General features: G+C 37.3%; 1 protein-coding gene across 10 annotated transcripts in view; it reads right to left on the minus strand.

Annotated features, from left to right (window-relative positions):
• ITSN1 (intersectin 1) overlaps window positions 1-14,893 on the minus strand; it is a 308,496-nt gene that overhangs the window by 163,013 nt on the left and 130,590 nt on the right. For all 10 annotated transcript variants that reach the window (XM_056826047.1, XM_056826045.1, XM_056826042.1 and 7 more), the window contains 2 exons: window positions 9,432-9,519; window positions 9,153-9,292 (listed from right to left, as the gene is read on the minus strand). In XM_056826047.1, coding sequence (XP_056682025.1) covers window positions 9,153-9,292; window positions 9,432-9,519 — 228 coding nt within the window. The remainder of the gene's footprint in view (window positions 1-9,152; window positions 9,293-9,431; window positions 9,520-14,893) is intronic.

Genomic DNA, 14,893 nt, shown 5'->3' on the forward strand with positions numbered 1-14,893 from the left:
AATAACAGAGCCTCTTGGTTTGAGCAAGGACTGGCTCATCAGATTTTATTCTGCAAAGCCCATCTTGGACTCAGCAACAGGCCTTCAAATCTGTCCATCCGTAGGTCTTTGGACTCACTCAGGCCACCCTCAAATTTTCAGTCCATTCCCAAGTCTTTTTTACCCTCGTTTTCTGTGTTTCTTGTATCTGGACAACGGCCTTCGTTCCTCCTAGGAGCAGCAGAGTTCAGGACTTTTTATCACCCCTTACTTGAACTCCTCACATGGCCCCAACCCGTCTTCCTGCCTATACCCTCCCTCTCAATTCCTCCATCACTTCACTGACAAGATGATCCTCCCAGAGCGCGACTCCGGCCATGTCGCTCTTTCACTTAAAAACCTCAAACACGAGGGGCAGCTGGGTGGCTCGGGGGACTGAGAACCAGGCTGAGATGGGTTCCCATCTGGCCTCAGACACTTCCCGGCTCGGTGACCCTGGCCAAGTCCCTTGACCCCCGTGGCCTGGCCCTGACCGCTCTTCTGCCTTGGCGCCAATCCACAGTCCTGATTCCAAGGCAGAAATTAGGGTTTAAAAAACAAACAAACTTCACTCGCCACCCGGACCCGAAGTGCGATGCATGCTTCTGGATAGGCCCGGCCCGGCCCGCGTGGCCCCGTCTCCCGGCTTCTCCGCGTCCTTGCACACTCCCCGCTGCTCGTTCTCACATGCGCTTCTTAGAACCCTTCGCGCCTCTTGCGCTCATCCAAGGGCTGCTGCTCATAAGAAGCCTCCGGGGCAGCCCAGGGCTTGGGGCTCGGCGCGCCCCAAATGGCTGACGTTCATTGTCAGGGCTCCATGGTTCGCGACCTCGGGCACAAGCCTGCCCAGCCGAGCCGGCGGACGGTGTCTGGCGCCGAGAAGAGTGCTCGGCACTGAGCGTGGGCCTTGGGATTCACCGGCAGCACGGCCGACTAGTGACGAACCCGGGCCGCTGGAGAGCCCCAGCCGGCAGGCTAAAGGACGCGAGTTCAGAGGCGGTGTGGGGAGGGCCCGAGTTCAGATGGAGCTGCAGAGGCCTCCCCGCCCACCCTTCCCTGCGCGTCTGCTCGGAATGGCCTTGGTACTGATTCAGAGAAATGGGGGGGCTCCAGAAGGACTAAAGCGGGCCTTGGACGCTAACTTGGGGCCCTGGCAGGTCCCAGGTCGGCCCTGTGTGCCTCCCATTCATCTGTAAAAGGAGCAGACGAAAATGGCGAAATGCTTTATAATCTTTGCTAAGAAAACCCCAGATGGGGCGACCAAAGGCCTGACGACAACGCCTCGTGCGCCCACTCAGCACTCAGCGGACACTCGCGGAGGCGGCCTCCGATGCTGTGAAGCCGCGTGTCTGGCCGGGGTCACACCACCGGGGTAGGGCGAGAGTCGGGCGGCTTTGAAGGGATGCGACGCTCGTGTGGCGCTTGACTAACAGACCGCCGAGCTGCTCAGAGAGGATTCTGGGCTTTTCCCATGAGGAAGCTGCCGCAGCGACGGGCACCAGAGGCCAGCCCGCTGAGCCTGAGCCCGTCCTCCGAGAGCTGGCGGTCGGCGCCGAACCAAGAGGCTGTAGAAGGGCATTTTGGCACCCTTGGAAAGAGGAGCCCCACAGAGGGCAGCACCAGCCTCAAATGCCGAGGGTCTCGCTGAGTAGTGACAAGGAATAACGGCCAGCGATTGGTAGCCGTAACGTATTCCTACGGGGGTCCGAAGGTGCCAAAGTACCACAAAGGTCCGCCCTAGCAGTGCAGTGAGATACTGCTGCTGCTGAGTCACGTTCAGTCACGTCCAACTCTCCATGACCTCATTTGGGGTTTTCTCGGCAAAGGCATTTCCTTCTCCAGATCATTTTACAGATGAAGAAACGAAGGCAAATAGAGTGAGGGGACTTGCCCAGGGACCACAGGAAATAAGTGTATAGGGTGAGTACTGAACTCGGGAAGATGAGTCTTCTTAGCTTGGCTTTCTGCCCTACACAGTGCAAATAGTTTGGTTTTTTTCCCCCGTGAGTTTTTTTAATATTTTCTTTTTTTCCTCAATTACATGCAAACATTATTTTAAGCTTTATTTTTTTAGCGTGAGCCAAATGCTCCCTCTTCCCTCTCCTTTCTCTCTCCAAGATGGCAAGCAATCAGATACAGATGTTACAATAATGTAAAATGAAGTAAATGTGAAAATGTAAAACATTTTCCAATATTAGTCATTTTGAAGAAAATACACACAAAAAAGAATGTAGAAGGAAAGTGAAATATACTATGTTTCAGTTTGCACTCAGACTGTTCTTTCTTTGGAGGCGAATGGCATTTTCATTAAGAGTTTTTTGGAACTGTCTTGAATCATTCTATTGTTAAGAATAGCTAAGTCATTTACAATTGTACATCATACAACATTTCTGTTACTGGGTACAGCAATATCCTGGTTCTGCTCACTTCATTCTCTTATCATTTCACGTAGGTCTTTCCAGATTTTCCTGAAATTACACCTGACTATTTCCTATACCACATTAGTATTCTCTCTCTCTAAATAAATATATATACCCACACATACACATATCTAGATAGATATAGATAGATAAATATATAGCACTAACCACAACTTATTCAGTCCTTCCCCAATTGATGGGCATCCCCTCAATTTCCAATTCTTAGGGCAAATAATTTCAATAATGAATGATGCCAGCTTCTAAATGACTAGAATAAATACAAAGAGGATAATCTTCAGTAGGTCAAGTAGGTCACCCAATAGTTGGTGAATTTTAGTCCTGACAATGCATCAAACAAAAATGTAAAATGAGTTCAGACTTTGGCATCCCCCTTCTATTTTTACAGTGATGATGACAGAGTGGTAGAAGGTAGGTAGGGGAGAGAGTACATGCACAAAGGAATTAAGAGTGACTTAGGTTTTGCTTTTCTTAAACTCAAAACAAAAATTTTTCAGTGACAAAATATTGCTAGAATGGAAATATTACTATAGAAACAAAACCATATTAATCTCAAAATTTTCACTGTCAGGAAAGATCAAAGATTCTCAGAGAAGTAAATAAGGAGTTGGTTGAATAGGTTTATTTTGCAACCTAAGACAACTTGAACCACTATGTCCTGGGATGTTGGTCATTTTGTATTACAGGGTTAATGATAAAGATTTGCAAGTGAATCTTATGAGTCCATGTCTATTGCAGAAGATGATAAGGTAGAAAAATTATATGAAGAATTTGATGTGACTTCCTGAATTAAATCAAATGTCTTAATATTCAGTGACTTCAATGCAAAGGTGAGTACAGAGAAAAATATTATGTTGAGAAATATAATTCAGGAATAAGAAGTGAAAGAGCAAAGGTCAGTAGACTATATATAGAAGCCTTATGTACATTTATCATACATACTTTAGAAATTTACTGAAGGCAATGAGAAAGGAAAGTACCAGATAACAACATGAAAAATTAATTATATTTTGACAGATAGGAAATATCTAATTACTACTGAGGTCATTTCCAAGACATTTCCTAATCGGCTATTTAAGTATTGACAAATTACCAATTTATTAGAACAAAGATAAAAATCAATACTAACATTAGAAATAATAAAAATAAGGTAAAATATGGCTATCAGTTGGAGAAACTCCAACCTAAACTATTTAAATAAGCCATGGCCCCAAATAGGAAATAAATAAAAGAACAAGGATGAAAATAGTCAATCATACTTTTCCCCCAAGGAAGTTTAATTGGAAGTGAATAAATCCTCACAATGAGAAAAGCAAAGAAACCCAGAAACTGTTTTAGAGCTGCAAAAACTTAAGAATTTTTCTTCCTCAATCAGCAAGTTATTGAAGGTAAGGGCAATACTAGTTTAGAATATGTAGAATATATTTGTTTACAAAATTTAATGGAAAAAAATAGCATTATATACAGTATTTCTTCATAAAGGTGATACACAGTATTTCTTCATAAAGGTGATAGGTGACATAATGGGTATAGCTCTGGACTTAAGAGTCATGATTCATCTTTGTTGACTGAAAGGGTGTTAAGTGTACAATATCCCATTACATACTGTTTGGTTACTATAAAAATCCAGATTAATTTTAGAAACACAAAACACTTCCTTAAAGGTACTCTTCCAATAAGATGTCTTGCATATCATAAAAATCATATGTGATTCCATGAAAGATATAAGAGCAAGGATAACTTTGGTTGATAACTCTCATTATTACAAAGTGATGTATAAAACAGTTAGAGAGACACTCAGCAGAATTATCTTCCAAGAGCAGAACCAGTTTGATGGAGAAGGTACAGAGAGACCCATCTGATTTCCACCAAATCACTCTCCAAAAAGCAATGACAAATGAATACTCAAAATGAATCCTGAAACCAGCCTAATCTACAAAAAGACATGGTGATTTTTCAGCCCAAAACAACTGAGTAGACTGGCAGGAGGGATGTAGTGCTTGAAAAGATCTCTTTACAAAGTAAAATATACCAAAAGGAAAAGGAAGTCCAAAACTTTACTCAAGAAATTATGCCATAAAAATTAGAATTGGGCAAGCAGAAGCTAATGACCCCATGGAAGCATCAAAAAAGTAAAAAAAAAAAACCTGACCTAGAAAATAAGTCCAGGAGAACTCATTTAAGAATTATTGGAGTATCTGAAAGCTATGATCAAAAAAGACCTTAAACACCATCTTTTGAGAAAATCATCAAGGAAAACTGCCCTGATATTCTAAAACTAGAGGACACAGAAATTGAAAGAGGCCACCAACCACTTCCTGAAAGAGATCCCAAAAGGATACTAACTCCCAAACATAGTATTAACCAAATTCCAAAACTCTCAGGTCAAGAAGAAAATATTGCAAGCAGCAAAAACAAAACAATTCAAATATAATAAGAGTCACAGCCAGGGTAACATAAGATTTAGCAGCTTCTACATGAAAGAATCAGAGAGTCTGGAATGTGATATTCCAGGGAGCAAAGAAGCTAAGACTTCAACCAAGAATCACTTAGCACACAACACTGACCATAATCCTTCAGGGGAAAAAAATGAGTATTCAATGAAATAAAGAACTTTTAAACATATTCCTCATAAAAAGACCAGGGCTGAATGGAAAATTTGACTCTCAAATACAAGACTAAAGAGAATCATAAAAAGGTAAACAGGAAAGAGAAATCAAAAGACATTCAATATGGTTAAACTGTGTGTATTTCTACATGAGGAGATGATTCTTGTAACTCCAAAGAACTTTGTCATTATTAAGACAGTTAGGAGTATAGATAGTCAGAGAGTGAGGATGTGAGTTGAATTTGATGGGATGATAGAAAAAATAAAAATAAGAATGCAATGGTAGGAAGGCGAAAACAGACTGGGGTAAATTATCACACATAAAAGAAGCATGAAAGAGTTTTTAGTAAAAGGGAAGATGGCAGAAGTGGCAAGGAGAAGAGGTGAACTTTACTTATCAATATTGGCTCAATAAGGGAAGAACATACACAATCAAGTGGATATAGAAAACAATCTTACCCTCCAGGAAAACAGAAGGGGAAAAGGGAGAAGGGGATTGGGTTGGTCTGATAAAAAAGTGGGCAAATTTTAAGGTTGAGGTCGGAAACTGAACAAGGGTAAAAAGTATAAAAATACACGATAATCATGCTACAAAAAATCTCTCTAAATAAAGATGTCATTTTTCAAATATACAGAGAAATTAGTTGAATACATATAAGTCATTCCTCAATTGATAAATGGTCAAAGGAATAAAAATAGATAGTTCATAGACAAAGTAATTAAAGCTCTCTATAGTCATGCAAAAAACACTTCAAATCACTATTAGAGAAATACAAATTAAAACTAACACTGAGATATCACTCCACATCTATCAAATTGTCTATTATGATAGAAAAGGAAAATTACAAAACTTGGAGGGGATATGGGAAAGCTTGGGTCATGAATGCATAGCTGGGGGGAAATGTAAACTGATTCAATCATTAATGAAAGGAATTTTTGTTAATTCCCCAAGGAACTATACCCAGTGATATAAAACAGTACAGCATTGATCCAACAATAACATTACTAAGTTTGTAACTCAAAAAGATTAAAAAAAAAAAAGGTAAAGGACCAATATGTACAAAAATCTTTAAAAGCAGCTGTCTTTAGGTAGACAAAGATTTGGAAAGTAAGGAGATACCCATTCATTTAGGAATGATTGAGAAAGTTATATGATTGTAATGCAATACTATTGTGCTATTAGAAATGACAAGCAGGAAGAACTCAGAAAAACCTGGAAAGACTTGTATGAACTGATGCTGAGTGAAATAAGCAGAACCAGGAAAGCACTGCACAAGTGACAAAAATACTTAAAATGAATAACAACTATTCTCAGCATTACAATGTTCCCCAAAACTATCCCAAAGGACTCATGATTAAAATATGCTCTCTACTTGAAGAAAAAGAAATGAGTCTGAATCCAAACCTAAGCAAACTTTTTTCACTTGTTTCTTTCCACAAAAGGATTAATATGGAAAACTGTTTTACACAATTGCACATATGAAATCTATGCAAAATTGCTTACTATCTCAAGGAGGGGGAAGGAATTTTGAGAATTCTTTGGAAAGTGTTGGGGAAAAAAATTGTTTGCCACCATCATGGAAAATAACAATACAGAGTTCTAATGGAAGAGATTCCCTATTCATGGTCAAGACGACCCTGCAGAGGCTCCAGTCTGCAGATGACATAGTGCCCACTGCATCAACCCTGAAACATTATAGAACCTATAAATGAAATCTATAATCACTAAAAATAACTTGGTTTAATCGTCCCCAGTGGAAAATGGATGAAGAAAGTCTAATATTTAGATTACAGTATCCAGAGGGATAGAAAAACCATAGAATTGGTTCTTACAAACATTGTTGACAGAAAAAACAGTTGGACCTAGAATTAAATAGCAGTCTGAATTGTCTAACAAATTACCCGGCCTTTTAGTGATCCTAAGTTTCTCTCTGAAACAGCACTCATCTTTTTAAAACATCCATCTTTTTATCGTGTTGCTGCATGGCAGCATTGTCATGAAATATCACTATCGCTAAAGACTTAAAATGGTGAGTCACTCGAAGACACCAGAGAGAAATAAGAGGACATGAGATGTGTGAAAATGAGGGATGGACAGATGATGATCTTCACTCTGGGAGAGAATGCCCACAGTAATGAGATCCAACCTTTAGTCAAGTATTGAAGACAAAAAGATTAAAAAGGAGGTAGGCTAGATTGAATTTATTAAGAAAAAACTAATTTTATCTAAAAAGTGGGTACACAGTATAAAAAGCTCCTGGTTAAAAAAAAAAAATCTAAGCTCCATCTTAGCATACGATAGTTTCACTCTGAAATCGGTACCAATGGCCCTCATATGCAGAGCAAATGATCTCCATTTGAGAAGTGATGCCAACAGCAAAGATGGCAAAAGAATGAAGACAACTTGGTCTCCCTGTGGATTTCATCCCTCCCTTCTCCATGAGACACCCTTTCCTTGACTGCACCTTCCTTTTACTGAATTATGTTTCCAGATAACTCAAGCAAGAGTGCCCATCTTTACTTCCATGTTATTAAGAGGTTGGTCACTTTCTCACTAGTTCATACACCGAGACTCCTAAAATGGGCTCAGCGTTCAGTATCTTCTCATTTAACTTTTAAGGAACGAGTGACAAGGCACAATTAGATTTAGGACTTACTTATCACTTATTGCTTATTTTTTTCAGAGGTGGCAAGTTGTGGCTCTATCTCTCGGACATGTGATTTCAGTGATAAAAGGAATCATAAGGAAATTTCCACGATCAATGGAGGTCAGCACCTTCTCTGAAACGTATGATCTTAGAGAACTGCCAGGAGCACAAAGAGTGTCAAGTGACTTGCTAAAGGTTACAACAATAATACATCAGAGTAGGATTTGAACCTAGAGGTCTTCCTGTCTCAAGACCAGCTTTCTGCACAGTATTTACATATATACCACATATAGGTTTAGCTATAGAATTTACATATATATATATGAAATCTTTAACATTAAGTCTCATAATTATTGAGGTTTGTGTCATTCTGAAAGTATATCCATATTTCTAAAAAAGTCACATTAGATCTCAAATTTAATTATCTAAATAGAATTTGACAAAGAATTTCAAAATTGAAAGAATGTGAAGGACAAATTAAAAAGCATCTGAGGTTGGTCTTTGACAACAGAAAATACTGTGCTTTCTATCTTAGAATGAATATGTTGGTTTCCAGCCAGAAGAGTGGTATAGACTAGGCAATTGGGGTTAAATGCAATTTGCCCAGGGTCACACATCTAGGAAGTGTCTTAGGTCACATTTGAACCCGGGACCTCCTATCTCTAAGCCTGGCTCTCAATCCACTGAGCCACTCTTAAAACATTAATGTGAAATTAAAAGGAGAATATCAAAAAGAAGCTGTTTTTTTGAATCACTATTGCTTGCAGTCTTTAGTAGCTTCTGCTTTTTCTCAAAGGACAAATATAACAAATTACACAGAGAAAGAAGCAATCACCACATACTGAACAATAAAACAAAGACCTACACTCAGAGATCATTACAAAATTATGATGTAGCAAAAAAAAAATCTTGGTAAAGAGAAAACAAAGCTACTTTATAACAGCATTTGACAAAAACATTTAAATACGAGCTCTATAAAAAAATCAACATGATATGGGCACTGGGAGATATAGGTAAGTAATTCTTAAAATGTGTCGGAATCACAATTGATATGATTTATTCATATTTTACCTGAGACTACTCAGTCAAGTCTAGTTTAAAATGCAAGAGTCTTCAAATCTCCCTTTTATCTCCTCTCCCCTCTTCTCACTTCTTTGTCTTCTGAAGTCTTCCCCTTCTTCTCTCTGCCCTATCAGTATCTCGCTTCCTCTCTGTCAACCTCCTTACCGTTCCCTCTCACTCTCTCCCTTTCCCCATTTTCCATTCTTCCACATCCTTATCCCATAGGAAAAAGTGGAATTTGGACTTTTCCTTTCTCCATAAACTTTTAAGACCTTCACAAAAGTTGACAAACAAGGTTAATTTTACTGCAGGGAAGCGAAACAAAAGTGATTATCAGATTAATCAGAAAAGAGCACAAAACACAGAAACAATAATTACCTTTAGCTGATTATTGAAAATATCAATCTCCTGTAGCTTTGATCTAGTTTCCTTCTCAACCTCATCCAGCTGGTCTCTCAGTTGCTGACGAGCAAGTTCTTTTGCTTCTAAGGCTCTTTTAAGTGTAAGAAGAGAATCTCCTATTTAAAAAAAAAAACAAGACCTAAAATAATTATCAGTAAAACAACTGATTCTTAGTATCATATCATCATACATTTATTATAAATTTCAAAAAATGTTGGCCAGTTGGGATGAACACTTTTAAAGCAAAACACCTACTGTGCAAACTGTTTTGTTGAACTTGTTTTAATTGGTCATTGAGTAACTGTTTTTCAGGAATTAGCCTTCCAAGCATTTGCTGAGATTCCTAGAGAAAAAAATAAAACACAGTAAAATAAGGGGGTAAGAAAAATTATCATGTCCTCATGTCAATTACCAGGCAAGGCATGAATCGGTATCCTTTCTCACAAACTCATCTGTTCAGAAGGGGAACATAGCCTAACAACTTGAGTTGAAGCTGAATTCATCTTAAGTCTGAGTGGTCTCTGATTTCTTTCAAAGGACTTAACTCTTTTAGAATTTGGTTCAGTAAATGAAGCAAAATCATTTTTTATTTAATCAAATTTTATTTTATTATTAATTAAACCTTAAGTTTTCCAATGTCCTATAATTAGAAAATGAATCAAAAAAAAATTTTTTTTTGTTTTTTATCAAGAAGAATGTTAGTATTGTGGAACAATTCAATGTAATGGACTTTGCTACTAGTAGCAATGCAACAAGCCAGGAAACTCTTGAAGGACTTGTGGGAAAGAATGCTATCCACATTAAGACAAAGAACTATGGGAGCAGAAATGCAAAAGCAAAACATAGGATGACATCACTTATCACATGTATTTATGGGTATGTGATTTAGGGTTTAGGCTTTAAAAAAATCAATCTATAGCAAAAATGAATAATAAGGAAAAATAGATATCAAGTGATAACATTTGTACAACTCAGTAGAATTGCTTGTCAGCTCTGGGAGGGGGCACGGAAGAAGGAGGGGGGAAAATGAACCATATAAATATGGAAAAATATTTCAAAATTTAAAAAATGAAAAAAAAGTTAGTGGCCAAAAAGTCCAAGAACATTTTTTCCCTCAAATAGAGTGGAGACAAAGTTCTGATGTAATCACAAAAACCTATCATTTAATTTTGTTTTGTAGTTTAAGGGAAACATTTGCTATTATTGATTGGTTAAGTTATATGTGCATCAAGTAAAATTAATGTTATCTTTTTTTGACAACCTAACACAATATATTTAGGACTCCAACTTGTGCTTTAAAAATCTACTGTGGTCTCCAGGCATTATAGAAAACAAAAGTTGAAAGGCATTAAGAGATACTACTTCTGTTCATCATCTCTCCTGTCTCTAAATCAAGGGTTCTGAATTATATATTCCATCAGCAGGCTTGTGAACTTGACTAGGGAAAAAATGCATTTTAATGTAGTTACTTTTCTTCATAAGCTTAATGCCTTTACAAACATTATTATGAGATGGGATACATACCACATGACAAAAGAAATGTTAAGAATTCCAGCTCTAAATTAAGATTAATCTCTGGCTAACAGTGAGTAAAGTCTCAAAGTCTCTTTTCAAATCCATTATTACAAAAGGAACACCTGCTTTGTTGTACTGAAACCAAGTTGCTGATTTTTAAGTTCGTAAACATGACTTTTAAAAACATGAACTTTCTATATAGCATCTAACCAAGATGCATTTTAATTCTTCTTTACTTAAAGTATGGCATTATCTTATACAAGTGTAGATGAATGAATTTGTCTAATTTCTATACATCCTGGGTTTTCTGGACAAAGCAAGGTGGTTAAAGTGCACTTAAACAAGACTCTGCAAATGAAATATTGTGTCAAATCTTTAAGCAAATCTGCCGAATTAGCTAGAATGGTGTCAATTTTTAGACAAGATGATGTCAATTTTTAATGATCATTTATGATGGGCATTTGTCAAGGGAAAGTCATGAACGGGAAATTAGAAGATAATCATCACTCCTAAATTTCCCAACTATGTGAACCTAGGGGGCAGTTAAAGAAAAGTCTATCAATGAAGGTACCTAAAGGACTAAAAGGAGTTTTATAAACATCTTGTTTTATTCCTTTAAAGCAATCCTGTGATGCAAATCAGGTAAGGTGGATTTCAGGCCAATTGAATAGATGAAGAAACAGGGTAATAAAAGAGATGAAGTATGATAATGTCAGAGGCAGGATTTGAACCCAATTTTCATACTAGAGATCTGGAATATTTCTGAACAAAACTGATTTGTTTTTATGTGAAATTTCCACATAAAATAAAGGACCTTTAAAAGGCATTTTTTGTGACTCATCTTTAGATCTTTTTTCTCATTAAAGCTATCCAATTACAGGAAATATCAAGACCCAAGGAATATAGATCCTCAAGAACACCACTGGTTTCTGAGTATTTTTTTAAATCCCTATTCTAGAGAGCTGCCCAGATAGTTTAGGATGCATATTTCCATTTCAAAACAAGAACAATTGGAATTAATTCGGCTTAAGTCATCAAGGATGTTACAATTATCTCAACATGGCCATATGGAACTATGCAAAATGTATACTCCCACTGATATAGTGAAATAATTTTTTTAAAAATACTGATGCATGGATGCGTGAATCAGTTTCTCTCTCTCCTCTGTCCCAGGAAGGGGCAAAGAAAAAAAAACACTAAAATAGAATAATGCCACTTTCTTATACTTTAAAGTGAACTCAGAGTGGCATTCAAGGTGGCAGAGTAAGATGAAGCAATGCAACATAGGTCCCCACCATATCACCTTCATGAAGATCTAGAAAGGGAAACACAAATTCTGGCCAGGAAAACCAAGAAAAAGGCACAAGGTAATTTTTCTAGCCCAAGACAGCTTAAGGAGACAGAAAGGGGTCAAATCTCTGGACACTAGGGGCAGGGTCTGATCAGGAATGTATATGGTGGGAAGCAATGAAAGAGGGAAGAGAGGTGGCCACCAGAATAGAAAGTACTGGGGCAGAAAGGTATCTCAGGGGATCCCTGAATTAGAGCAAGATCCAAGAATGGATGCCATCTTTTAGATCCAGGGTGGAGGAGAGCAAACACAAGTGTGGATCCCAGAAAGGAATAAATTCTATGAACAAGATGTTGTATAGATTGCAACTCAGGAGCAAAGCAGGGACTCATTTTTTACTTCAAGCCCAGCATGGTAGACTTCAATAAAATAATCAGAATAGAAGTCCTAGACCAAGGGGAAGCCTATAATTTAGTCATATTGAACTTGCTGAGCCTTTAGATAAGCTGACAGCAGCTGAGTCAAGCAGCAATCTACTGAAATGCTTACCCAGAGGATAAGCCAATCAACCCAAAGTTGGGTCAAGAACAGGAAAAGCTCAAAACAGGAGGACAATGAGTAGGACCTTGTCCTGGTTCACATCACTGTGACAGTGACAAAAACTTGCAGATCCTCAAACTGAGGAATTAAAGTAATATAGGGATATTAAAGGATGGAAGATCAGAAATAACAGTACTAAGTCAAGAAGTATGCTGGAAGAATGAAGAAACAATAAAAGACACTTATTATGCTGAAAGGGAAACAGAAGAAATAAAACCAGAAGAAAAGGAACAGTATTTTTTAACTGTAAGTAAAGCCTCAAAGAAAAATGCAGAATGGATACAATTCAAACAAGAATCCCTAGAAGAGTTAAAGCAACAGTTTGTTTTTACAAGAAAAAAAAGGATAAAAATTCTAAAAACCAAATGAGACTAATAAAGGCAAAATGCATAGAGAGAGCTAGAAGATATGAAAAGAGAATAACTTGGAAAAAGTTGTACCATATCTTATGGAAGAAATGAATTCAAATTAGAATTGGCTGATTCCATAAAACATCAAAAAATAATAATGTGAAAAGATGAGCTGGAAAATAGATTTAGGGGAAAAAATTGAAGAATCACTCAACTGCCTGGAATGCATGACCAAAAAAAAACAAAAAAAAACCTAGATACCATATCTCAAGAAATCACGAGGGAAAAAGCCTAGATGTCTTATTGTTGTTTGTCCTTCACTTTTTTTTTAACCCTTATGTTCCATCTTAAAATAAATACTGTGTTCTAAGGCAAAAGAGAAGTAAAAGGGCTTGGCAGCGGGGGATAAATGAGTTGCCCAGGATCACATAGGAAGTATCTGAGGACAGATTCAAACCTTCCATATCTGGGCCTGACTCTCAATTCACTGAGCCATCTAGCTGCACCCTCATCTTTCATTTTCAAAGACACCACAGTGTTGGAGTCAGGGTACAACATGTTCACCTATTGGTGATCAGACCAACAAATATGGAAGGTACTACCATCTACTTGGCACAAATAATCCATTAGAACATTTATGGTGCAGGTGGTTCTGGATTTGTGAAGCTTGTCTTTCCCTTGAGCTTCTAAGAGTCTGTTTTGCTCCTGGAGCACAGTGACTTCTTTAATTTAGGCACATTATACTGGGCAGTCAGCATGTGCCAATGTTTCCCTTATCTCACAGTCAATACTAAAGTTTTTCAGAAATACATTGAGAATTTCCTAATACTGCTTCTTCTGATACTACTTGAACTTTTTCTTGTACAAGTTCTCCATAAAATAGTCTCTTCAGGAAACATTCATTTGGCATTCAAAGTATATGATCAGCCTATTAGAGCTACATTTTCTTCAAAAGACTTTGAACTCATGGCAGTTAAGTTACAGAGAAGACCAGATCTCTAAGAACCAAAGGGAAAAGTAGAAAAAAAAATCTACAAGTCACTTCCTGAAAGAACCCCAAAAGGAAAATATCATAGCTAAAATACAGAGCTCCCAGACCAATAGAAAAATGCTTCAAGCAACCAGAAAGAAAACTTCAAGTAACTAAGGAGTAAGTCAAGATCATATAAGATTTTATTAGCAAACACTATAAAGAAGCAGATAACTTATAATGTAATATTACAAAAAACAAAAGTCTAAGCCAGTAATGGCAAACCTTTTAGAGACCAGGTGCCCAAACTGCAACCCTCACACAATCACACAATCCATAAGCCCTACACCTTACCCCAAACAGTCATCTAAAGGAAAAAAAAAACAAAACACACTAATTTAAACTATTAACTTTGGCAAAGTTACCAGATATAAAATAAACCCACAAAAATCATTAGTTAAAACTATTAGCAAGTTCAGCAAAGTTGCAAGTTAGAAAAGAAACACAAATCATCAGCATTTCAGTGTATTACCAATAAAACCTAGTAGGATAGAGAGAGTGCATTTAAAATAATTACAGACAACATAAAATATTTGAGAGTAAACCCGCCAAGATTTGTATAGGAATTACACTCTTCATACAATAAAAACAGATCTAAATAATTGGAAGAATATTAATTACCCAAGGGTATGAAATTGATATAAATAAAAATGACAATGCTATCTCAATTAATTTATTCAATATTATACCAGTCAAACTACCAGACTACATATATTCATAGAATTAGAAAAAAATCACCTCAAGGAATAAAAAAGTCAAGAATATCAAGAGAATTAATGGAAAAAAGTAGGAAGGAAAAAGGCATAGCAATATCAGATTTCAAACTATACTACAAAGTTATAATCATGAAAACAATTTGGTGCTGGATACAAAATAATCTGGTTAGAAGAAATTAGATATACAATATACATAAGTAACATAATAACCAACT

The sequence above is a fragment of the Monodelphis domestica genome, chromosome 4, assembly GCF_027887165.1.
Source record: "Monodelphis domestica isolate mMonDom1 chromosome 4, mMonDom1.pri, whole genome shotgun sequence".
NCBI lineage: Eukaryota > Metazoa > Chordata > Mammalia > Didelphimorphia > Didelphidae > Monodelphis > Monodelphis domestica.